At 47.1% G+C, this 25,924-nt stretch overlaps 1 protein-coding gene across 5 annotated transcripts in view; it reads left to right on the top strand.

Moving 5' to 3' along the window:
* Epb41l4b (erythrocyte membrane protein band 4.1 like 4B) overlaps window positions 1–25,924 on the top strand; it is a 147,991-nt gene that overhangs the window by 86,554 nt on the left and 35,513 nt on the right. For all 5 annotated transcript variants that reach the window (XM_075967171.1, XM_075967173.1, XM_075967175.1 and 2 more), the window contains exons 16-17: window positions 18,869–19,071; window positions 21,353–21,471. In XM_075967171.1, the coding sequence (XP_075823286.1) occupies window positions 18,869–19,071; window positions 21,353–21,471 (322 nt within the window). The remainder of the gene's footprint in view (window positions 1–18,868; window positions 19,072–21,352; window positions 21,472–25,924) is intronic.

Here is a 25,924-nt window from a genome sequence, read left to right on the forward strand (position 1 = left end):
ACGGATTCATTCCGAAGGGAATTTCTAACCAGGTAACAGGTGATGACATGTCACCTCTGTTCTGGTCTGAAGGGCACTGATGTACAGCATCTAGTCCGGAGCATCCCATTCTGAGTAGGACATGGACCACCGTGTCATTTGCGGGCTCAGTTTCATCATCGGGCTCACACTCTTCATTGTCTCATTTGAAGCATTGGCGTAATGTTGAGCAGGGCCGAGGACCAGCTAGCCATCTGACATTGCAAATCCCATTAGGTGCACGGTGATCTACAGTCATACGGAGGGGTTAATGACCACTCTCATGCTCCACGTGTGTCCATTTATCTTCTTGGTCACGCTGCACAGTGGGAAGTATTGCATTGTTACCAATGGGGACGCTCGGGACTGGGCTTCAGTCAGGCAGCTCCTGCGTGTCATACAACAGGTGAGTGCCAGCCTGTGGGCTCTCGTGACTCGTCCCACTGTTACCACCCTGTTGTCCCACATCTCAGTGAGACTGTTAGACTACAGTGCAGTTGTTCACTACAGTGACATCTCGCTTCTGAGGAGAGAGCTGCCCTTCTATGCCAGCAGCCTAGAAACACTGTCTGCGTTCACTGCCATCCGTGGGCTTGCAACTGCCCACACCCACCAGAGGCTGGGAACCCCGCTCATAACCAGGACCATAACAACCTCCAGCATGCATCCCTAGTTGTCTGGCAACCCTGCCCACGTCTCATCCCACTCTGGTCCAGCAGCCCGTCCACAAATACTGCACTGAACTCGTTCTTCATCATGTCCACAGGAACAGAGATGGAGTGTTATTTCTAATGAAGCATCCCTGTGGGAGAATGTTCCATATGTTTCTTTCTAATAATTCATCATATATATATAGGACCACTGCAGGTGCCAGCAATATCAGACTCAACTTTGCCACAACTAATTAACTTATTCTGGTTTTGGAATTTACAAGCCTAGCTCACCCTCTATCACCCTTCCATGTTTGGGATCAGTTAATTGGTGTGGCTCGTGGTTGTCACGCATCTTGAGATCTGCCGAGTGGCTCCATGCTTCATTGCTTGCTCAGCCATTCCCGCAGAAGAAGGCTCTCCTTAGCAGCAAAGACAGAATCAGGACAGTGCTGGGATCCCTTCTGACTCTCTTGCCCGTTAAAACTACCCACCAGGCTTCCAGGTCAGTGACTTCAGCCTCCTGAGTCCAGCTTGGGACACCACAAATAACAGAGCCTTCCCGGTGCACTCGATTTTGCAGCTTTTACCTGGTCCTTTAAAATGTGAGTTCATCAAAGAACTCTCTGGACAGCCATATTGATCTTTGTGGATCAATAGTTCTCAAACCAGGCTCTAAGTCAATTCCCTGACTGGCCAAGTTTCTCAGATGCTCCAGGTAAATACCACAAATTGGCCCACAGTGACTGGCTTCTGCACCTCCCACCAGGAGACTGAGGGCAAGCAGAGCCAGGCCTGGGGGTGGGGGTGGGGGAGTGGAGAAGAGCCAACTGCTGTTAAGGGAAACTGGCACTTGCTCAGAAGCCCCTGGGGTGCCTAAAAGGCAAACAAACCCGAAACTGGTGCTCAGCTGAGCCCAGGCCAAAGAAATCAATAATTCTGTAAATAGGTCCACTTCTGTCCACCTTAGAAACCAAATGATAGCTCAGACGATTTATTTAAAAATGTTGCGCTTTGGGCCTGGAGAGATGGTTCAGCAGTTAAGAGTTCTTGCTGCTTTTTTCAGAGGGCCCAGATTTGGTTTCTAGAATCCACCCTGAGCTGCTCACAACCACTCCTAACACCAGCTTAAGAAGGGTCCAGCGCCCTCTTCTGTCTTCCATGAGCGCTTGCATACACATGGCGCACAATAAAATCAAGCCAATAAAACCAATAAAATGTTGGGTTCTATTTAAATGGTTGCTGCTGAGACTGTAGGACATTATTATTATTATTATTATTATAAATTTCAGCCAGTCTCTCTACATAGCCTGACTGTCCCGCAACTCTGTGTAGTCCAGGCTGGCCTCAGACTTATAGAGATCTGCCTGACTCTGCTTCCTGTGTTCAGGGATTCAAGGTGTACACCCGCTACCCCAGGCTTAGGACTTACATTTTAACCAAAACCACAAAGGAGCAGGCATGGGAGCTTCTCTTGGTTAATGCCATTTCTTGATTTGATGCTTTGATTTTTAACTTTCATCACACAATGGAAGAATATATAATTGAAGTAGACACGATGCTAAAAAGTAAGTGGATGGATGGATCCCCGAGATGTGTGTCAGTAGAACACTTATCTAGCATGGACAAGGCTCTGGGTTGATCCTTAGCACTGAAAAAAGTAGCAAGATCTGCATAGTTAATGTTCATTCCCACTTCCTGAACCCTGGGGAGGCAGAAGAATTTGGATTCTCGTTGTTCCTTGCGTGGCTTTAAATTTACCCTCACCTCCCTCAGGCTGTCAAGTCATTTGCTGGTAATTGTTCTGCCCTCCTCCAGAGACAGAGGACTAGTGAAGTCCAGCCTCTGGCCAGGGGTGAACCATGTGACCACGCCTATGTAAGGACCTGTCTCAGAGTGAAAGCCCGCGTGCGCGTGGAAACAGGTGCAGGATTACAGAAGCTTGCCATTTCGAGCTGGATGAGAGACACAGTAGAGGCCCACAGACAGGGTGGCGCTCTGGTGGTTCTGGGAAAAGAGGCTCACAGGTCTCTGGTGAAGTAGGATGTGGGAACTGTGGAGTCCTGCATGCTTGGAACCACTCAGCTTTGCCACTGGCCGGGTGGCCCTTGCCAGTTCTCCCAATTCTCAAAATTAAACAGTATCTTGCTGTGAAGGAACTCGGGGCTGGGGCGACGGCTCGGTCAAGTGTCTGTCGCATGAACAAGAAGGCCTGAGTTGGTCTCCCTGGCACCCCCTCAGGCTCACGGTCTAGAGAATGATCTACGATGGCCATACTTTCAGTTTCCCACGAGTGAGGTTATTAAGCACGTAGTAAGCAAACAGTAAGGGAATAAATAACAAGGGACAGGTGGGTAGGGACCGCAGCTAGAGGACGCTGATGCTCAGAACATCCAGCAGAAACTGACCGGAGAGGCCTGATCGAGACAACCAGCTGCAGTTCCCAGTAGTCCACTCCAGGGAAGCCAACAGGAACCAGAAAAACAACACTGTCACACCAAGGGTTTACAGACACCGGTACAAACCTTCTGGGGAAGCCCCCTAGAGACAGCCCCTGGCAGGTGTCACCTCCAGATCCAGGTAACATCAAGTAGATGCTTGGGGAGCTTTCCCTGGGTGAGCGTCCTACTGCAGAGTGCCCGGCTTCTCTTTTTCCACTGTAGGCATCGTTTCTATCATGGACCCAAGAATAGGAACATCCTCTGGAAGTGATTGCCTTCTAGCATTTCTCAAGGACACCGTGTTTTTACTCATGGGATGCTTTACTGTTCTCTTCCCTGTTGTAGTCCAGGGAGGTACAGCCCATTCCTGGACAAAGTGACTCAGAGGACACTCTAAGACAAGCATTCTTGGGTCTGGAATGGGAGGGGGCATCCCTGTTTCCAGAGCCAGCTTCTCGGTGAGCTCAAATGACACATGACAATTTATCAATATAATGTCTGTTACACCATGGAAACAGCTGGGTGTGGTGGCACAGATCTGTAGCCCCAGTGGGGTTAGGGGACAGGGCGAGACAGACAGATCCCTGAGACTCATTGGTCAGTCAGCCAGCTGGACAGGGGAGCTCAAGTTCAGTGAGAGAACCTGTGTTCAAAAGTAAGGTAAAAAACGATGGAGGACTTTGACCTTTGACCTCTGACCTCAACACACATGTACAACTCCTATGATATCTGTGCCCTCATACACAAAGAATCAAATATATGTGACGAAGGTGTGATGTACAGTGTTTAAGTCTACCAGGTAGCAATTTTTAGTGGATTTTGAACAGTAACACACTGGCAGTCTCCGTAGACAGAAAAAACAAAGATAGTGTCTAGCTCAAGAAATGGCGTGTCAGCCGTGTGGTGATGTTGCACGCCTTTAATCCCAGCACTCAGGAGGCAGAGGCAGGCGGATCTCTGTGAGTTCGAGGCCAGCCTGGTCTACAAAGCAAGTTCCAGGACAGCAGGGGCTGCACAAAGAAACTCTGTTTTGAAAAACCAAAAGAGAGAGAGAGAGAGACACACAGAGAGAGAGAGAGAGAGAGACAGAGAGAGAGAGAGAGAGAGAGAGAGAGAGAGAGAGAGGGCCGATGGCGAGCTGTATATTCTAAGTTTAGCAGCAGAGAGGGGTGCCTGCTCCAGGGGAAAATAACATGGAAGAGGGTTCGCAGTGAAGAATGACACCCCTCTCTGAAACAGCTGAAGAGCAGAAATGCCACGGGGATCTTTTGAGAAGGGAGGAAAGGAGAAATAGAAATGGTATTTCTGAGACTCCTAGGACATAGCTGCCCAGGCACAGCACATGCCAACAATACTGTCCTCTTGTAAATGGCGAGGCTGAGACAGGGCGAAGGGTAGGTGAGAGCTGAGAATGCCTGCTGCTGGTCCAGTAGTTCCTGAAAGTTGTGGAGAACTGAAAATGTCTGTCTGCTTCTCAAGTTAGCTAATTTGGGGTTTCATCTCAGACAAAGCAGAGAATGTGTTGCCCTGTTAATCTGCTCAACAGAGAAACGAGGGAGATGAGATGGCTCTGTTGGTAAAGTGCCTGCCATGCAGAGGTGACAAGCTGTGTTAGCATCCCAAGGACCCAGGTGACAGCTCAGTGGGGCTGTCTGTAGCCCCTGGGCTTGGGGGAGGGGGGCAGGGGCAGGAGGGTCCCTGGAGCACAGTCACTGTCTAGCCAGCCTGGCTGTGTCGGTGAACTCCAGGTTTAGGGAAAGACTGTCTCAAAGGGGAGGTGAAGAGCAGCTGAGGCAGACACCCCACAGTGACCTCAGGGTTTCACATGCATGTACACAGTACACATGCCGGCACAGCCACAGATGTGCCTACATAAATTTAGTAATAAAGGGAGCCATTGTGCTATTTTTTTACCGAAGGAGACGCACACAGTGACAAACCTCCAACAGTGGCCAGGGAGATGGTTCCGTGGGTAAGGTGCTTGCCTGTCATCATAAGGACTTCAGTTTTGATCCCCAGAAACATGTAAAGTCAAATACTGGAGCACACATATGCAGCCCCAGTAATCCCACAACAAGATGGCAAGCAGACAGGAGAACCCCCAGAAAATGGCAGACTAACTGACCTGTCATAAGCCACAGAAGCAAATGAGTCCCTGTCTCAAAGCGGAAGTGGAAATATAATTTCTGTCTTTATTGTATTTCTCTGTGAGCAAGATTGTGCCCATTCTACTGTTGCTTGCTTGTTTATTTATTTATTTATTTTATTGAGGTTTAGTCTTACTACATAACCCATGATAGCCTCAAACTCACTCTGTAGCTTAGGCTGGCCTTGAACTTGTGAAGTTGATTTTCTGTGATCCTCTGGCTCTTCCGTTCAGCGTATGTGCCTCACCTCATTCATGCCTGTACTCAGACACACCAAGGAAAAATGTTTAAGCCTAGAAAATATCTAGGTTACTCCTTTTTATTCCCGACTTCCCAGTTCTGAGATACAAAAGTCATTAGCATCTCTTGTCAATCTCTAGTCAGTCTACATGTAAAGAAGCACATGTGTTTACTTAACCAGTCAATACTGATAGACACACACGCCCCATCAACTGTCGGCAATAATTGTCTGCCATGCTCGGCATTCTGTTTGCGCTCTAGAACAAACGAGCACTATAGGATAAATCCCCAGGGATACGCTTGCTGAGCCAAGAGGCGTGTGCATTATAATGGGAGCATTTTTATGTTGCTCGAATACTCAGTATTTTATACTCCCCCTGAAGAGATGTCACGTGTTTGTACCCTCTGCACATAGGGGTGATGAGAGGTGGAAGCAAGCTCACAGCCTTTGCTAACTTTGAACTAGTTTTGTTAGTCCAGTGGGTAAAAGCCAGAATTTCTGTCTTTATTGTATTTCTCGGCAAGCAAGGTTGTGCCTGTTTCACTGTGGTTTGTTGGTTCATTAATTTATTGAGGTTTATTTAGTCTTACTTTGTATGCCGTGGTAGCCTCGAACTCATAGTGTAGCTTAGGCTGGCTTTGAACTTGTGAAGTTGGCTTAACTGTGATCCTCTGGATCTTCTGTTCTTCATCCATGCTCTTTAGTCAGAGTCAGTTGGTGAGGTGATTGCTCGGCAAGCATGAGGACCTACCCGGGTTTGGCTCCCCAGAATTCATAGAGAAGAACCGAGCGTGGCAGCACATCCTTGTAAGCCCAGGAATGGGGAGGTGAAAAGCAGAGCCCTGAGGCTTGCTGGCCAGCTAGCGTTTGCACACACGTGCATCTGCAGGTGTGCACACAGAATTGTGCACGCGTGCACAAGTTCAGGCTGCTGAAGCAACATGAAGCGTGCCCTCTTAGCACTTATGAGAATGAGAACGAGAAAGCTGGGGGTCGTTGCTCATTGCTAGACCTCTCTTGAAATGGATTTCCAGACGTTCTGGTGACCATCAGCATGCTACCACCCTGGAGAACTGAGTGGGGAACACAGACAACATAAAAATAGAGAGCTGAGATGAGGAGATTGATTTCAAGTATCCTTGCTTCCTTTCCTGCTGGGGGTTCTGTTGAGAGCATTCCGCTCGGACCACTCACCAACTGTGATGACCTAACTGTGCATTTGACTGAGGAAGGACCTGCCTATGGTTATGATTCCATTTCTGATAGATCCCATCCAAATTGCAGCTGCATCGCAAAGCCGCGAGTGGTTTTAATGGAGGGATGACTGCAGCTCTTAAAAAAACACCACAATGGTCGTCTAGGCAACCCACTAAAAGGGGTTAGAATAATTAGAAGGACCACCCCCACAGAAACCCACCTAATCACTCCCTGCCTGAAGGGATGGCTCAGGCATCCTTTTTGGTGGCTAAGACCTCATCAGCAAGAGTTGCTGTGCTAATGACCCAGCCAGCTTCCTTCCCTGGCTGCATGATGAGCATTGTGCCTGTAATAAAGGCAATTAAGCCCCAAGCTCTGAAACCCAGCCAGTGTCTGGTCTCAGAGGCGAAGGATGCTGAAGATAGACACCTCTAAAGAGCCTCAGAGAACTGGAAAAGGGACACTCGTTTGAGAGTTTTGTGCACTAATGAATACCAAAACAGACTCTTCCTCCTTTCTGTCATCTCAGAAACACATGCCCCCAGGTTCCAGCTCACACTGGCACATCTGATAACTACAGTCTCCAAACCCTGCCCTTCACCCGTTAGATATTTTATTCATCTAACCTGAAAGTTAATTCAGAATGAATGGTGTTTTAATTGCATTCATCTGGTGAACTGAATGATGCCCGAGGGTTGGTAAAATGTCACTCCCATCTCATGGCCCCGTCTCCCATGGCTCAGGTAGCAAGGATGGTGATGAACGGGCTCCTTAGAGGGTTTTTTTACACTTTAGTGACCTAGACAGTGATTAGTTGTCTTAGGGCCCCCTGAGAGTTGCTGTGTAATGGGGGCTTTGAAAGCAGCCCCTGGGGACAAGTGTGTTCCTGCTGCTGCCCTCCAAAAGGAAGATTTCACTCAAAACAAAACGCAGAGGAATTGAAAGAGGGGGAAAGACTAAAGAAACCAAGAAGGAAAAGCACTATTAGGTACATTAGCAATGATGCAACTCCACTGTAGCCTTTGTTTTAAGGACAAAAAAGATTGAATTAACTCTCAGTTATGGGCCCCTGAGCAAAAATGAATTCATGAAATGATCATTCTCTGAGTAAGACTCCAGAACGGATCTGAAATTGCTGATACCTTGAGATCTCCCCACAGAATCATCTGCCGCCCTTCCTTGAAGCTTTGTGCCACCTTACTGGCTCGTGTGTATGTGCACAGATGTACATACACATGCAGACACACACACATACATCTGTGCGCTCATGAAGACACACAGACAATAAAAAAGATATTAGGAAGGATAAAAGCAGGGCAAAATGCATTCTTTGAGAGGAAAATGTCGAGGACCAAGTGCTTACACTATTTGTTGAAACCAGCTGAAATAATTGACTCTATTAATTGAAAGATGAATGTTCCTATCCTATGCCACCTCCTATAGGTCCATGGAATCTGGTAGGCTGTCCCTAAGAAAAGCAGTATTTTACTCTCTAATTTGCAGAGGTAAATTAATGTAGTTCCAAGCACCTAGGGAACTCATAAGCAAAGAGAGACTTCTGTGAATAGGTACTTGAAAATGGCCTAAAGAAAATTAAAATCTAATGCATTGGAACAAGTTCATTGAGCAAGCTTTTACTAGACATCCACACTCTTCCCACATGCTGCTGTGTTGGAAAAGACCCTATCTTTAACTCCAGATTGCTAAGATACTAATTGAATTAAGAGTCGCTCCCCCCCCCCCAGTTTGGAGTCTCACATCACCCATGCTAATAGAATTAATTTGTAAAGTTGATTATTTGGAAATTTTCTTGAAGGAATTACAATTTTGAGAAATTCCCCTCTACCAGTGAGGGGTCTACATAAAGGATTTTAAGCTATATTTTATTTTATTTTTTTTCTTTTTTTTTTGTTTGTTTATTTATTTATTTATTAAGGATTTCTGCCTCCCCCCCTCATCCGCCTCCCATTTCCCTCCCCCTCCCCCGATCAAGTCACCCTCCCTCATCTGCTCAAAGAGCAATCTGGGTTCCCTGACCTGTGGGAAGCCCAAGGACCGCCCACCTCTATGTAATGGGGAACCAGGTGTGATGGCTCACTCTTTTGATCCCAGAACTTGGAAGGCAGAAGCAATTGGATCTCTGTGAGGTCAACCTGATCTATATAGAAAGTTCCATGTAGCGTGGTCTACATAATGACACTCTTATCTAAAATAATAATAATAGTAATAGTAATAAGAAGAAGAACGGAGAGATGGCTCAGTTGTTAAGAGCACTGGTTGCTCTTGCAGAGTCCTGAGTTCAGTTCCCAACATCCACATCATTACTCACTGTAACCCCAGTTCCAAGGAGATCCAGCCCTCTTCTATACTCAGTAGACACTTGCACACACACATAAGATGAACATACGACAGTCACACACACACGTATATAAATACAAATAAAAATGTTTAAATGTAATGCCAAAGAAAGGTGTTAGGAATAGAACCCAGACTTTTGTGAACAGTAAGCACACACACATACGGGTGTGTGTGTGTGTGTGACCTTTATCTCTAGTATTTTTCTTCCTTTAACAAATGAAAGTAAGTTTCTGTAAGAAACATTTGTAATGTGTCTCTCTAAGAAAAGGAAGTGTCTGAGACCCCATGAATGACACGAGTTCCACGAACTCATAGTTTACAGCAGGCCCATGGTGAGATGCCAGACCACTTTCCTTTGTTACTCTTAGGTGTCTCCTGTCACCCACAGGGCCAGGCAGTGCCGCTTACCCCTAAAGAGAGTACAGCACTCAAGGGTCAAATCCCAGCTCTGATATTCTGTAGCTGTGTTACCATGGCAAAGTTACATAGTCTTTCTATTCCTGCTTCCGTATAGAAAATAAGGATTAACAGTCTTTTTTTAAATTTATTTATTTATTAAGGATTTCTGCCTTTTTTTAAAAAAGATTTATTTATTATGTATACAGTGTTCTGCCTGCAAGTATGCTTGCATGCCAGAAGAGGGCACCAGATCTCATTATAGATGGTTGTGAGCTACCATGTGATTGCTGGGAATCGAACTCAGGACCTCTGGAAGAGCAGCCAGTGCTCTTAACCTCTGAGCCATCTCTCCAGACTAGATTAAGTGATTGTTGAAGATTGTTGACAAGTGGTACAGTATTTGGCATTTAAAAACAATTAATTTGGAGAAATCCCTTTATTTTTAAAGACCAATACCCTAGCTTTTGCGAGATGTGCTTCTGGCTGACATCTGACCCCATACAACTCCATTCTCAAGTGAGACACAGTTCTGGGTGAGGGAACTGAACATGGGGTAGAATGGCACTTTCCAGCATCTGGTTCACGGCACATGCAGAAAGTGACATATTTATAGTACACACGGGGCATGGTAGATAAGGCTGCTGGAGGCTTGAGACCCCTGGGGTCCTATCCACTTAGCCCAGGGATTAGGAAGAGAAATGATTCCGCTCGCTCGCAGCCCTCTGAGAGCCATCCATCGATAGCTCCCCTGAGATTTCTATCTGGTCCCCTGCTGTGCCGCTCGGTCTAGCATGGCATTTGCAGTTGTGCCCACATCAGTTCCGAACTAAAACAGGAGCCAGTTTGTCCCCCGCCAGGCTTTTGCAGAAAGGGGATAGAGAACTTCTTGCTGCGTAGGTGCTGCCGTGAATACTGTGTAGACGCTGCCTCTACGTGCAACGCCGTTGCCGATGGAGGCATGGCTGTGAATCGGTGATTTGTGGTATGTGGTGAGCAGTGCAGCCCAGATCAGATGCAGTGTGGGGACAAGGCATAACAGGAGCATGCTCTTTGTGTTTGTCTGAGAGAGATATCAGGCAGGCACAGCGCTTCTGTGGGGAGACTTCCTAGCCAGACAGACCCTGGCATCTATTAAAAGTTGAGCAGCTGGTGACTTCCTGGCCTGCCTGCCTCATGGCTGCACGTCTGGAAGGTGGAAGAAATGCCACAGGGATTGCTGCTAATTCTGTCGGGGGGGGGGGGCACAGGTTAGAATGTAGGACAAGGTCCTTGGAAGAAGACAATCCTAAAGTCTTGGTTTGATTTGCATAGGGGAGTGGGAGGGAGTCCTCTGTGTAGTCTATGCTTTCCCAGAGAAACGTCAAAGAATAATCTTAGAAGGAATACTGTTCCCACAGAGAACCTGAAAATGGATGTCAGTGGCCTGTCAGGTAAACTCACGATTAAGACAGAATTTAAAAGAGGAAGAAAGTGGGGATGGCTTCAAACAAAAGGGCAAAAGAGCACAGGTTTTGGGTTTTTTGTTTTGTTTTGTTTTGGGTTTTTCTTTGGGTGTTTTGTTTTGATGGTTGTCATTTTATTTGTTTTGTTTTAAAACTGGATCTTGCTAGGTAGCCCAGGTTAGCCTTGACTTTCACTGCATGCCTCTGACTAGCCTGGAGCTTGCTAGATAGACCAGGCTAGCCTTGGATTTCACTGCATACCTCTCACCAGCCTGGAGATTGCTAGATAGACCAGGCTAGCCTTAGACATCCTGCCTCTGTCTCTCTAGAGCATGCCCCACCGTCATAGGACTGTTAAGGAACTCCATGGTTTCATATATTATTCCTTTGGAGAAAAGAGATAAAGGTTTTCACAGCTGTTCCTGAGGGTGGCCTGCCAGATGACAAGGACAGAGCTACCCGATGTCCGTTGTTTCTATTTTTTTCAGTCAGAATGTACTAACTGTAGAAGGTAGGAGAACAAAGAGAAGGAAATGGAAAGGCAAGCTAAAGAAAGAACAGTCAGGAAATAGTTGACTGCTTCGTGATTAGTTTGAATCTTCAAGCTAAAAATAAAAGATGCCCCCCAGAACCCTAGGGAAATCTGCCTTTGCTATTGCTAAGTCAGCGTCCAGCACCCTCCGAGAAGGCATGGAGCCGTGGAGAGATGCCAAAAGAGGAAAAGGGCACTGTAGCGTGGCTGTTTGGAAAAATCAATTCCCAAGTGATAGCCTGGATGGTGATGCAGTCTTTTTAAAGCGCCTGGCAGAGGGAACAGTGCCTACCGTGGAATGGTGCGGATATCCTCCGGGTAGGTAGCAATCGTTGCTCGAGGATCTTAGCAACCTGAAGTGGAAGGGCTCAGTCTAACCTGATAAGTGAGGTTGGGCAGGGGCTGCACTTCCTGTTGAAACATTAGCCTGTGAACCCCAGAGCAGAAACAAGGGTGACAGATGGCCTTCAGTACCCTCATGTTACATACTATTGGCCAATGCAATAAGTCAAGAAAACAAATTAAGGAATACTGCTAGGCAGGATAAACACAGTTCACCTTTCTTAAACTCTAAGAGAAAAGAAAGCCAGGCAGAGAGGCCAGAAGCAGAAATCGTCTGAACTTAGTAGCTGTGTGTGTGTGTGTGTGTGTGTGTGTGTGTGTGTGTGTGTGTGTGTGTGTGTGGAGAGAGAGAGATGGGGAGATGATTCAATGGGTGAGGGCATTTGCTCTGCTAGCATGAGAACTTGAATTCAGATCCCCAGAGCCAATGTAAAAAAAAAACATGGCTGCATGGGCCTGTAACCCCAGCATTTGAAATGCCAGAGACTGGAGGGTCCTAGACCTTGCTGGCCAGGCAGCCTCGCTGAGACAGCAATCAGAATTCCATCTCAGTTTATACCTCAAGGGAGTAAGGTAGAAGAGCGATGGAGGGCACTCAGTGTCCAGGCCTGAGCTCCACAGGGTGTGCATGGGTGCATGGGCCTGCACTCTCATGTCATGTGCAAATGTCACACACACAGCACACACAAGTGCACACACAGAAGTAGGAGGGATGGGAGGGAAGGGAAGAATAGGGTATTAGGAGATGCAATGACTAATGTTATTTTAAATTGTGGTGAAACTGAGAAATACCTGGGATTGTGGTTACTAACATTTGCTCTATACCATTAATGAAAAGAAAAACAAAACACTAACCAAAGACCATTTTGAACCATCTTAATAAGCGGAGAGAAGTGTGCACTGTATGTATACGCTCTTCCAAACCGCAGTAATTAATGCTCCAAACGGGAAGGCCAGTGGAACTTTTGGGTAGTCAACTTGAACTCTGAAGCAATACACGGATGCAAAGGACAGAAGCTATCCAACTTCTGCTTTGTTTTTCTTTCGTTTCAACTGGGATAGACCGACTGAAAACAGTACAGAGAACAAAGAGAAAAACACTAAAATCCAGGCTAAAGAAAGGGAGCACTCGGGACATATTTGACTGCTAAGAGAAAGTACGATGTGAGTAAGGAAATCAGATGTGGGCTATCATGCATAATGACATTAAAATATAAGTCACCGTCCAACTCTGCTAGCTCAGGTAAGCTTGAGTGATGCGAAGCAGGCAGGTTAACGCTGTGCATCTCACATGAGCCATCAGGAAAGCGGATGCTAATCTAGGTATTTCCTACAGAGGGAATTTAACACACGGACTTGATTATACAAAGTTTGGAGGAACTAAGGGCCCGAATTATCACTAAAGCAACCCCAAATAAGAATAATCAGAAGGTACTTTACCACCCCAGAACAGAGGGATAAAGGACAAAGGGAGGTGGCACCATAGGAATCCAGCATGGGGGGGGGGGCACAACAAGGCAAGCCTGGGTGCGGAGCCCTGAAGTGCACTGAACTCCTTGGAGTGTGTGCAGAGTGGGCAGCGAGCCTACAGTCTTTCAGCTCAGTGGCCAGTGGAACCCAGAGGGTGCCCAAGATGCGGAATTGACAATGGATTGTCCCTTTCGAAAGGTTGAAGCAGTTCTTCATTTCAGAAATGTATGGTAATTTCCCATTAACCACCACGAGTTTGTAATCCAAGAGAAACACCAAGGTGCTCACTCTTACGTACAGGTCCCCGCCCCAACACCTTAGTACACCCTGTCCTGTCATCTTAGAAGCTGGAAAACCCTTCACCTGGACTCTCTGGCATCACCCTCTCCCAGTTCACTCTTTCATAACCTTCAAAACTCCCTTGCTTCAAGCATCCCTAACCCCAGGATGTCTCCTCTAACAATACCCAGATTGGACTGAGGCCCCTTCCCCGTCAACCGCCATGCCTGGCACAGTGCCAAACACAGGAGCTGGCCCTGGGTTACTTACTGAGTCTGCTGAGGCCTCTCTGGCCTCCTGAGCATTCCCTGTTTCCAGCACAGCAGGGACACAAATACATACGGTGGTTGCTGTTCCTGCGGAACTTTCTGGAAGGCGGAGACCATGAGGGGTTTCAGCCAGCAACTTCTGAGAGGACTTGGGTTTCCCTGGTAAGTACACATGCAGCCTTAAGTAGAGGCCAAGCCGATGGCTGGTACAGCAGATGGGCTGCCCTTTGGGCTCCGAGGAAAAAGTGGGAGGCTGGCTTTCGTCCCAGACTCAGCTGCTGGTCTCTGGCTGTGTGACCTGCTCACCCCTCTTCCCATGGCGAGCCCATATGCGAAATAAGCTGGCTGCAGGATGGAGAAAGGTTGCGGTTCCTGGGCCGGCTGCAGGGTTTAGAGATAGGGCCTATGTCTAGAGGAGGGCTATCATCGACATTTCTCAAGGTCTCCAGCTTTGCTGGGTTCTGTCTCACATAGTGTATGGTCCGACGAAGTGTACAGTTGGTTATTTTCATAAAATTGTACGGCCGTGGACTTTACTGCTCTAGGAATATTTCATTCCTCTCCAAGAATCTCAGTAACAATAGTCTTTCACTCCTGATCTCTCCCGCCCTTCCTGCTCCTAAACAACCTCTGACCTCCTCCCCGTTTGCTCCGAGCATGGAATCGCATGTGTGACTTTTGGTGTCTCTTTCAAACAGCCTAGTGTTTCCAGGGTTTGTTTATACTGTAACACGGGTTTGTAGTTCGCTTGGTGTCTCTTTCAAACAGCCTAGTGTTTCCAAGGTTTGTTTATACTGTAACACGGGTTTGTAGTTCGCTTCCTTTTCGTGGCTTAGGCATTTTCCAATGTATCAGTATACCACATTTTGACTATTTGTTAATACATCGATGAACTTGGCTGTTTCTACCATTGAGTGATTATGAATAATGCTGTTCATGAGCATCCAGGTGAGGATTTTCACAGCCCTTTCCTTTTCTTCGATTCTTACCTTGCTTTAAATTTCTGGATCATATAAAAACTGTGTCTTTAACTCTGAGAATCCACCATGCTATTTTTTCAAACGGAATGAATCATCTTGTGTTCCCTCCAGTAAGGTATAAGGGTTTTCCTAATGATCTTAACATTCAGCCACAGTTTAAACCACAGAACCAGAGGATATCTGAGGGGCACCTTTATAAAATCTGTGATTTCTTTTCTCAGCTTAGATTCCCCAGGACCTGTGTCACCCAGAACTTGCCTGCTGCTAAGGTTATGATTGACTTCTCAAGAGCACCCTCATTTCCCCTGAATTCAGCTTCCCCCTTTCCTTTCCTGTCCTGGTATCAATTCTGGTAGTAGATTCTAGAAGTACTCATGACCCCCTTTCCAGAATCCTAAATACCCCATGAGCGTCAATCTATAATGGCAGTGAGCATGGAGCTGGCCTGGTACCCTAAGTCGTGACCAGCATCCCTTAGGCTGGTGTGTTGCTGCATGTACTTGGTCCTTATACTGTGAGTCTGACTTACTGAGGTCACAAAGCAGATACACGTCCTTGTGGATACCATTGACCTCACAGTCTGCATTAATGTTGCCTACAGAAATCCTACCGGAATAATCCATGAGCATAGGACCCTGAGAGATCTCTTTAACAGACCTATAATCCAATAAAACCCTTGTTTGAATCTTCAAAATGGTCCCTGTGTGTGAGCAGAGAATGTTCATTCCAATTCATTCGCCTGTGGCAATGTCCTGGAGAGGTGTGAACAATGTCCACTCACCCAATGGAGCCCCAACAACAGACCAAAGCGACACCACTAAACTCCAACTTGGCGAAGCAACGAATACATTGGTGTTACTTATAGGAACATGGATGACTCAAAGGCAGCCACATCACCAAAAACTCACTCCAGCAGGGATGGCAGCTCACAAAAGCTAGAACGCTGGGGCTCTCTGCATGGCTTCTAGGAAGTGCAGCATGTTGGAGTGTCTTCTCTCCTCAGCAGCCCTAAATGCTTATATAATCTCAGGGAGGGAGGAACTTGTGAAACAATTATGTTTCAGGAACTTCCTGAGACTTGTGCTTTCTTGTTTTTTTTTTTTTCCCTGAGTCTTAATATCAGAGGGAATTGTCTCACGCTAAAAACAGTTGTTCTTTCTGGGACCCTCAGCTGTACGAGATTTCTTGCTCTAGCCCAGGCATTTTCTCCCACCCTTGTCCACTCTCTCCCCATTTGTCTTCTTCTTACTCCAACTCCATAAATAGCCTTAAGAGGAAAATCAGAAATGCATATTTTACTTGACATGTTTTTATGTGATTTTTTTCTCACTCTTGGCATATAGATGAGTTTTTTTTTTTTGCTTTGTTTCTTTGTTGTTAGATTTTCACTCTTCATTCTGGGTTTCCTTGAAATAAAAAAAAAATAGCGCACCCTTTGCACATATAGAAACAAGTTCATGATAGCACGGTGGCCTTCCAAGCCTGTGACAAGCATTACTCACCAATCCCAGCATGCTGTCCCTGAGCTGAGCTGGACCTCAGAATCCTTCTCACATTCCGGGCAGAGGTGAAGATGGAGCTGGCACCTGAGGCGGTATCTATTTGCCATCTTTCAGGAACTCTTCCTCAAAGCTCTCCAACTCTTCCAGGCCTGGTTGCATGCCAGCTCTCTGCTCTTGGCCATGTTTCCCTGCGGGTGCTCATTCCCACACTCACTGTGAGCATTTGAAGCTCATCAGAGCATCCCTCACTCCCCACCTCCCTCTTTTCCTGATGCTGTGCCGTTTGCCTGCCATTTCCTCACCCCTCCCTGTCTCCATGGTCTCTTCTTGCGTCCAGCCAATGGCCCTCTCTTGTGTTTCTGTCCTTCATGACTGGACAATCCTAATGCCTCTTTGACTCTGAACAGGGCAGAAGAAGGCCAGCTATCGACTGGGAAGCCCTCTCCAGCCCCCAGAAGGGACATCTGCTCTTCTGAGAGCCCCACTGCACCTCCAGAAAGCCAATATCTTCAATACATTTGAGGGATGGGAAAATAATGTCCGTGGGCTTTGTAGTCTACAGCTTTGTTACCAAATCCGAGCTGTATAGCTTTTTAGCTGAATCCCAGCGACTGCTACCCAGGGTCCCTTGCCGGGCTTCGGCAGAGTGGAGGAGAGGACTTTCGGCTCCTACTTGGTGTGCTTGTTTACTGTCCCCCATGGGAAGGTGGGTACGCAGAACTGTTTCTAAGAGGTGAGGGTGGAGCTCTCAGAGCTCAAACCCATGCCGCCTTCCACTTCCTCCAGGTGCATGCTCTGCAGAGTGCCCTTGAGTGAATCTCCACAGGGCAGCCGGGGTGGCTGAAGAATCCGGCGGCTGTACCAGTGGTAACAAGCACAGCTGTTCTGGCCTCTGCCCTGCGTCTGCTAATGAGCCCATTCCCACCGCCTTCCTCAGTGTCCCCAAACCCTTCTCACACTATCAAGAACTTCCCAGGGGGCAGCTCATATCCTTCCCAGGGTCCCTTGCTGCTCGAATGTTAACTCTGTACACATCACTCTTAGAAGGAGCTCAGCTTGTCATTTGAACGGCGCCTCCTACTGGCTCCCTCCTTATGCCCTTCCCTCCATATACTCTTCCTGCTCATACGACCTTCACCTACACTGTTTCTTAGGCCTGTATTAACCCCTTCATGGTCTTTGCCCACACTGTTTCTTAGGCCTGTATTAACCCCTTCATGACCTTTGCCCATACTGTTCCTTAGGCTTGTATTGGCCCCTTCTACCCTTTAATTCCACAGTGGTCTACTTTCTCCCACAAAAACAATAAATGAGTCCTGGTTTAGATCATGTGGCTTAGGTGAGTCACCTCAGTCAGTCAACCAGTTGGTGCATTCGTGAACCTTATGGAAAGAGTTAGCAGCAGCAGCAGCTTCAGGGATAGCTGGATCTAGGTGACCAAGTTATGCCATTAGAGTTTTTTTCTCACTCCACCTACATTTAACTTCTGCTCAACTTCTCTCCCTTCACATTTTAGCCTCTTTTCAGGGATATAACTACTTTATGTCTGGGAAGGATATCCACAAGAAACTTCAGTTTGCATTCTGATGGCCCAAACTGACTTACTCTTTGGACAATTTGAACATGGTACCCTGGCATGACAGTACTTTATGAATCCGTGAAAAAATGCTTGAATTTCTATTACAGTCAGGAAAAAAAAATAAACATTTAGTTGAAGAAAGTATGTTAACATGTTATATTAATAGATTAGCTTTAATATCAGCACTACCAAGAGTTATATTTTTTAAAAATGCTTCATTTTTAATTATGGGGCTATGTGTGTGGGTTTGTGCCCACGAAGGCAGTGCCCGAGGAGCCCAGAAGGTGGCAATGGGTCCTCTTAGCTGGAGTTAGAGGCAGTTGTGAGCATCCAGAGAGTGCTCCTATCTTAGCTTCTGGCTGTTAATAGTTAGGAACAAGTAAGTGTACCTGGATCAGACCCCTCTAAACAGAACTGTGGGAGGTTCTGGCTAAGCCGTGCTTGAGTTACAGGCCACCCCAAGAAGAAATGTAAGGGCAGGGACGTAAGGGGGACTTTCTGAGTGTGGCATGAAGAGAGAAGAGACTCTGGTTTATAACATAGGATCATTTAAGCATTATTTATTGTTTTTTGTTCGTTTCATCATGCATTTAGAAGATGCCTTTTCCAAAAACCGTTTATGGGTATGAGCGGTTTTTTGCATGTGTGTCTGTCATGTGCACACATTGCCTGTAGAGGGCGTCTGATCCCCTTGAACGGGAGTTATAGATGCTTGTGAGCTGCTGTGTAGGTGCTAGGAACGGAAACCAGGTCCTCTGCAAGACTAGCCAGTGTTCTTACCACGGAACCATCTCTCCAGCCCTGAAAATGGCTTTTTAAAAATGCAAGCTATTTTTTTCCATTTTTAAGGTTGAAGATGTGAGATTTCTTAATGTATACAAATTCCCGCTTTGTTCATTTTCTTTGCACATGGTTTGGCCCGATGCCCTAACTAAGTAGGGGTCTGTTTATTGAGCCTCAGGTTTTAAGGTGTTAGCAAAATCCTGTGTTGTTCTAAATCCTGACTTTGTTGCCTGCCCCAGCTACCCGCTCTCCTCCCCAGCACTCAGCCCCACAGAAAGGCTGCCTTTCGGCCTCGAGGAGAATGGGGGCACACCGTTCGCCCCCAAAGCTTCGGGGAGGCACCACCATCAGCACCAGCACCACTCCAACTATGGCCTTTCGCTGACCCTGGAGAATAAGGAGGGGCCGCTGAGGTCCCCAAACTCCAGCAAGGCCCTCACCAGTGAGTGTGTGGAGGGAGCAGGGTGAAGGGGGGAGGGCCAGTGGGGGACAGGAGTGGGTGGTGTTGCCATGGCTACCGGGTTGGGGCACCTTGTACAGAGGACCATTCCTTCCTGCTTCCTAGTTTAGACCTGGGCTGTGCTCTGCGCTGGCTTCCCGGCTCCAGCAGTGGAGAAAAGAGGCGAGTCAGATGGTGGCTGGGGTTCCTAGTGCCCTGATGACAGTAAAATCTCCTCTGTCCTTTTGTGACACCTGCTTCCACCAGCAAAGTGGCGTCGGGTCCAGCGGGCCTGTGGTGTAAGCCATCCTGTAGATGCTAATAATGAAGGAAGCAGTTAGGTATGTGGTTGGCAGCGTGACTCATCTGGCCTCTGCTAACTTTAATAAGAATGGGCTTGCATTTTGTACATTGTTTTCTAAAAGCTCATTTTACTCGCCTTTAGGAATTTGTCTCTGACGGACTGAGACAAAGTAATAGTTCTTTTCCTTTTCCTTTCCTTCCTTTTCTTTTTCTTACTCTATGGATCAGACTAGCCTTAAACTCACAGAGATCCACCTGCCTCTGCCTCCCAAGTGCTATGGTTAAAGGTGTATGCCACCACTATACATGGCCCTTACCTTTAATTTTTATTATTACTTTATTGTTTGTCTAAATCTGCTTTTTAAAAAACTAACGTTCAGTATTCATTGTGACTTTTTCAAATATAATTTCTATTTGTTGATCTTTCCCTCCCCCGCCCCCTCCTGCCCCCAGGAGCCCCTTAACCTCTTTCCCACTCTCATGCGTCACAGTTCTCTTACCCCCCCCCTCAGGAGCGCTGAGGCAAGACCTGTAAGGGGGCGGGATGCTGGCTCTTGTTGCCCAGCCCAGGATGCTCTCTGGTTCCTCTGTGAGCAGGAGGGAGTGTGTGCAGTTGAGTGCCAAGGAATTTTCTAGCCTGGCATGGCATGCAGCCGTGAGCTGCTGAGACAGGATGAGCTCCTCAGCCCTCATCTTCAGACAACAAGAATCGTTTGACTTTAGCTGAATGGAAGATGGGAAGTCTCAGCCCACTTGGGGTGTAGAATTCAAACACTGCCCACGCTGTGCTTGCCTACGTTCACCATATATATATTTTGCATGGAGGCAACCGTCATGACCGTCATGGCCTCCTAACAGGATCCCTCCTCCAAAGTAGCCACCATCTAGAAGCTGCCAGTGTCAGCATTAAGACCTTCTGTGCCTGGGGCTGGAGAGATGGCTCAGAGGTTAAGAGCACAGGCTGCTCTCCAAAGGTCCTGAGTTCAATTCCCAGCAACCACATGGTGGCTCACAACCATCCAAAATGAGATCTGGTGCCCTCTTCCAGCTTGCAGGCATACAGAACGCTTATTACACAATAAATTAAAAAAAAAGACCAGTGCCTCGCTGCCCCAGGATAAGTCCACACTTTGAGCATGCTCACATATAGACCTCCAAAGCTTCACCCTGTGGTCCCGGCCTCCCACACTCCAGCTGCACGGAACCTCTGCCCTTTAACCACGCCCTGTCCTTTGTGCCGGCTCTTCCCTCTGCCCACAATGCTTTCTCTCTGCCCTAGTAAGCCTCTACGTCCCTCAGGAGCCAGCTCACATGTTGTGAGCGGCGATGAGCGTGCTGGTGGTAGGTATCTACTCTCTCGTGCCCTGTAGCAATGATGAAAGCTCTTAGGGCTTTTATGTGGAGCATCCCCCCCACACTTACACTAGAATCACTGTCGTATTTGTTTATTTCCACTCCCCAGATGCCAGTTGCTAACAAGCAATAAAGCACAAGCTTTATTGTGTAATGAATATTTAATATTTAGCGAATGTTTAATGCATTAATGAATAAATCCAAGCTAGAGGGATGCGTGGTGGCAAACAAAGGCAACGCGATACAAAGAGCCAATGGCTCTGATTTTAGAAACATACCGTGATTCTCCAAGGTAGCTTGCTCTGCCTATCAGCCTGGACATCCATCTTTTCAGCGTGTTTAAAGGCCTTTCCACGTTTAAGGCTTTTTATGAAAATAATCGCACTTAAGAAATACTACAGCAACCCTGCAAGATAAGAACTTCCTATTTTCATTTGTAAATGGCTCAGAGGCTCAGAGAGGTCAAGCGCCATGCCCAGGGCCACCCAGCTCCTGTCGAGGGAGGAAGGCTGTGAACCCCTGATGTCAGATGTTCTTGCGTGGCATCAAGCAGGAGGAGCAGGAAAGGAAACGAGTATCTAGCTGCCATTTCAACTCCCCTGTTGCCTCTCCCATGGCTGTGTTGCAGAGCTGAGTCCAGGAGCACCTTCCCTGTACAGCGAGGCAGCCGCCCATCTGAAGAAGCTGGAGCTGGAGACGGTGAAGACAGCGGGACCCTGGCCTGCCCTGCACATCAACCTCAACAAGGTGCGGGCCGGCTCTGCTTGGAGGGCACTGCCCTGTAGCAGGGGCCTGCTCCTCAAGTGCTTCCATTCCATCTTCTAGTGTGTGTGCGCTTGCATGCATGCTCCTGTGTGTGTGAGTACGTGTGTGTGTGTGTGTGTGTGTGTGTGCATGCTCATGCTTATAGGTGTCCGTGTGTGTGTACATACACATACTAGTGTGTGCATACATGCATGTGTTCAGGTGCACACACTAGTTCAGGTGCACCCGTGTAGAGGCCAGAGAACAATCTCAGGTTTTGCTCCTCAGGTGCCGGCCACCTCCATTTTGCAGGCAAGGCCTCTTTCTGGCCTCAGACTCACCAAGTAGGCGAAGCTGGACTCAGAAACTCTGACCCTACGGCACCAACTTGTCTCTGCTGCCCTCCAGCACTGCCATTTCCAGCTTTTCTTTTTTGAAGATTTTTAATTTATGGACGCGTGTGTACCTATGTCGGTAGGCACACATGTGCGCCTGTGGGGGCTGGAAGAAGGTGTTGGGTCCCCTAGAGCTCGCGTTCCGTGCCTAATGCGGGAACCAAATTTTGGTTCTCCACAAGAGCAGCATGCTGTCTTAACTGGTGAGCCATCCCTCCAGGTCTAGGCCTGGCCTTTCCCATGCATTCTGGGCCTCGAACTCAGTTCCTCAGGTACATGCAAGTGCTTTACTGACTGTGCCAGCTTCCCAGCTTCTCCCTCGCAGCCTTCTTGCCCTTTCTGATGAGAGTGTTTGAGGATCCAAGCCTCACTTGCCTTCTTGTCAGGTGAGCTGCAGGCAGCAGCAGGTGGCACCCAGCAGCCCCTATGCCCCTTGGGCAACTCTGCTTTTCCTTGTGTTTTAACTCTTATTCCACAGCGCACATGGCTGCTGGCTTTATTAGGGGCTTACCCAGAATTCCACGGCATCTAAGCTCTTTTGCAAAGGGTGTCGCCTGGCAGAGAACTCACAAGCATTGAGTCGCCAGGACCCCGAGGAGACTGGCATGCTCTGCTGTGGGCATGTGCCTAGCTTTTCCCCGGTGCTCAAGCTATCCCTGCCCACCTTTCTGTCCCTTTCAGAGAAGTTCGCGCGCGTGTGTGTGTGTGTGTGTGTGTGTGTGTGTGTGTGTGTGTGTAGCCTAGAGACCAACCTTGGGTGGTGGCAATCAGGACCTATCAGCTCATTTTGAGGTAGGGTGTCTCACTGGCCTGATGCTTGCCTATTAGACTGGACAGGCAAACCCCAGGGATCCTCTTGACTCTTCCCCTCCAGTGGGTAACAACCCACCACAACTGGCAGTCTTGAGACAGTGTGTCATGTTACCAGGGCATTGGCCTTGAACTTGCTATGTACTCTAGGATGGTCTTGAACTCTGATCCTCCTACCTGTCCCTCCCCATTGCTGGATTTGCAGGTATGCATCACCATGTCCAATTTATGTGGTGTTGGGAATAGAACCCAAGGGTTTGTGTACATTGGAGAAACATCTACCAAGTGAGCCCCAGCTCCAACCCCCTACATGATACTTTATCTTTAAGGAAGCATTTTGTGGGGCAGTGAGCTGTCTTAGTGGGTAAAAGCCCTTGCACCCAGGCCTGTGGCTTGGGTTCTAGCCCTGTACATAGTGAAAGGAGAGAACTGACCCCCACAAGTTGTCCTCTGACCTCTCTACACACACAGCTGCTCACACACACGTATAAATAAATAAATGCAGTAAAATATTGTATGTAAGGAGAAAGCTATTTCTTGCAATAGACCTCTCTGGTAAGCATGACACTTCAAATGGGATCCACTGGCTTGAATGATTTTTTTTCCCACCTTAAGGATGGAATCACCTCTGATTCTTCTATGGTTTTTATAACTTCCTATTCTTTGTTTTTTTTAACAATTTAAAAAAATATTTTCTTTATTTTTATGGAATTGGTGTTTTACCTATGTGTATGCCTGTGTAAGGCTGTTGGGTCTCTTGGAACTGGAGTTACAGACAGTTGTGAGCCACCATGTGGGTGTAGGGAATTGAACCCAGGTCCTCTGGAAGAACAGTCAGTGCTCTTAATGGCTGAGCCCTCTCTCCAGTATCTAATAACTTCCTATTCTTAATTTAAGGATTTTTCCCTACCCATTTCCAAGTGCTACCCCAAATAACAGCAGGAATTTCAATCTCGTCAGATTTCCCATGTGTTAATTATCTGTATCAACAGTTTAAATACACATTTAATTGTTTCCTCATCCCCAGTGACACCCCTGAACAGATGGCCTGTTCCCAGCTATGACACCAAAACCCTGTTGTCATTTATTTGTATGTTTTGAAATCTTTAATGCCATCTTGGACCATATAGTCTTTTTCTACAGTTCAAAACTGAACATAAGATATGGTGACACAAAAAACAAAAAACAAAAGCCAGACAACACAGAAGTGCTGGGGCCATGCTCTGAGCTGGAACTGTGGTCTTGTAATCTCCTGTGGAACCACTTTGTGTGTGTAGGCATGTTCATGCATTCATGAAAGTGTGGGCTGTTGACCGAGGTTTTCTATCCCACCCGGTCCTTGTCCTGCCTGGTTTCCGCAGTCTTTAAGTCCCAAAGAAATCACACAGAGGTCTACATTAGTTATAAACTGATAGGCCTAGTAGCTCAGACTTCTTATTAACTCTTATAACTTATATTAGCCCATTATTTTTGTCTCTGTTAGCCACATGGCTCTGTACCTTATTTGGCAAGACAGTCACATCTTGCTTCTTCTGTGGCTGGGTCACAATTGCGGAAATGAGCTTTCCTCTTCCCAGAATTCTCCTGTTCTCATCACCCCACCTCTGCTTCCTGCCTGGTTGTCCCACCTATACTTCCTGCTTGACTACTGGCCAATCAGCATTTATTAAAATACAATTGACAGGGTATAGACCATTGTCCCACAGCAGTGGGGTGCATGGGTGAGCATGGAGGAGTGAGTGTGTGGAGGTCAGAGAATAGCCTGCATGTTGGTCCTCAGGCAGCTCCACCTTTACTGGAGACAGGATCTCTCAGTGGCCTGAAACTTTACTACACAGGCCAGCCTAGCTGGTCCTGTGGGCTCCCAGGGAATCTGCTGGTCTCAACCTCCTGTCTTATCATCAGAGAGATAACAGCATGTCCCACCCTGCCCAGCTTTCTATGTGACTCTTGCCCTTGGGGATTCAAATTCAGGTGTGAGGCCAGCACTTTACAGGTGAGCAATCCCACCCAGCACTAGAGACACTTAAGCAAAATGGGTCACACAAAGATGCACAACGTTTGCAGTTTCCTGTTGGCCTTCAACGGAGGTGATCCACATGACTGGGCCGCCATGCTCTCAGCTTTGCGGGACAGAAGTGAGCTGCCTTGACTTGTGCGTCCCAAACAGCAGTCTAGGTTGGCTGAATTTAAGGGGAAAAAATCAATGCTGAATCCTTTCTTATTTTAGCAGCATTCCATTATTTGAAGCAGGTCTTCATAACTGTCAGAATAACCACTTCCCCGTAAGTCATTGTCACAACCCTCCAATGGGCTTCTAACTAATTAAATTCCTGTTTGCCAACATGCCACCCCCAAATTAAAATCAACTACAAATATATTTATGAAAAAATCCATTCAAGTATGAAATAAAAATCTTAATGCAACTGGATTTACAAACACAAAATAAATTACCCTAAACCCTCACTGTAAACCTTCAAGATATTAAGTTACTTGTAAATTACTTATTTCCCTAAAGGAGGACGCTCCATCCCTTGGGATAATGAATCCCATGTCATGTGACATTTCCCCAAGCCTAGCATGACAGTTTAATGTCATTACTGTCCTCGATTCTCAGGCATACCTGGCTGTATTTTCTTTTCTAACTATAGTCTAGCATAAGAATGCCATTCTTACCTTTTTCTCATTTGAGCATCTTAAAGTTCTTACGAAGGGGGAGATAGCAGCAGAGAGGTTAGGGGAGCTCATGTGGCTGAGTGGTTGAGAGTTCTGGCTTTGGACTTCATCAGAATCTTCATTCCTGGCCCTTGGCCCTTCTGCTTCCCCCTATATGATTCTGAGCAAGTGGCTTCCCATGGCCCTGCTTTGTTTTTTCTCATGTACTGGGGAAATGATGTTCTGCTTTCTCTTCTGACCATGTAAATCTTTCCCTTTGATGGAGGAGAGCTTGGAATTGAACACTGGTACCCTATCAAACTGTATAACCAGCCCAAAGTCATCTGCTTTCTGCTAGAGTGAAGGTACCAGCAACAGAAGCCAGCAAAAGTGGCTTAGCACGTTGGTTGAGCAGGGAAGACATTGCCGCCAAGCCTACAGTCAGTATCTGGGTCCCACATGGTAGAAGGAGAGACCTGACTCTCCAAAGTTGTCTCTGACTCCCCCTCACCCCCACACACAAAATGAATAAATGCTTTACGAAAAAGACTTAAAAGATACCTACCTCCAAATAGGATGGACAGTAAGACTCCAGT

Source organism: Microtus pennsylvanicus, chromosome 3 (assembly GCF_037038515.1).
Source record: "Microtus pennsylvanicus isolate mMicPen1 chromosome 3, mMicPen1.hap1, whole genome shotgun sequence".
Lineage (NCBI taxonomy): Eukaryota > Metazoa > Chordata > Mammalia > Rodentia > Cricetidae > Microtus > Microtus pennsylvanicus.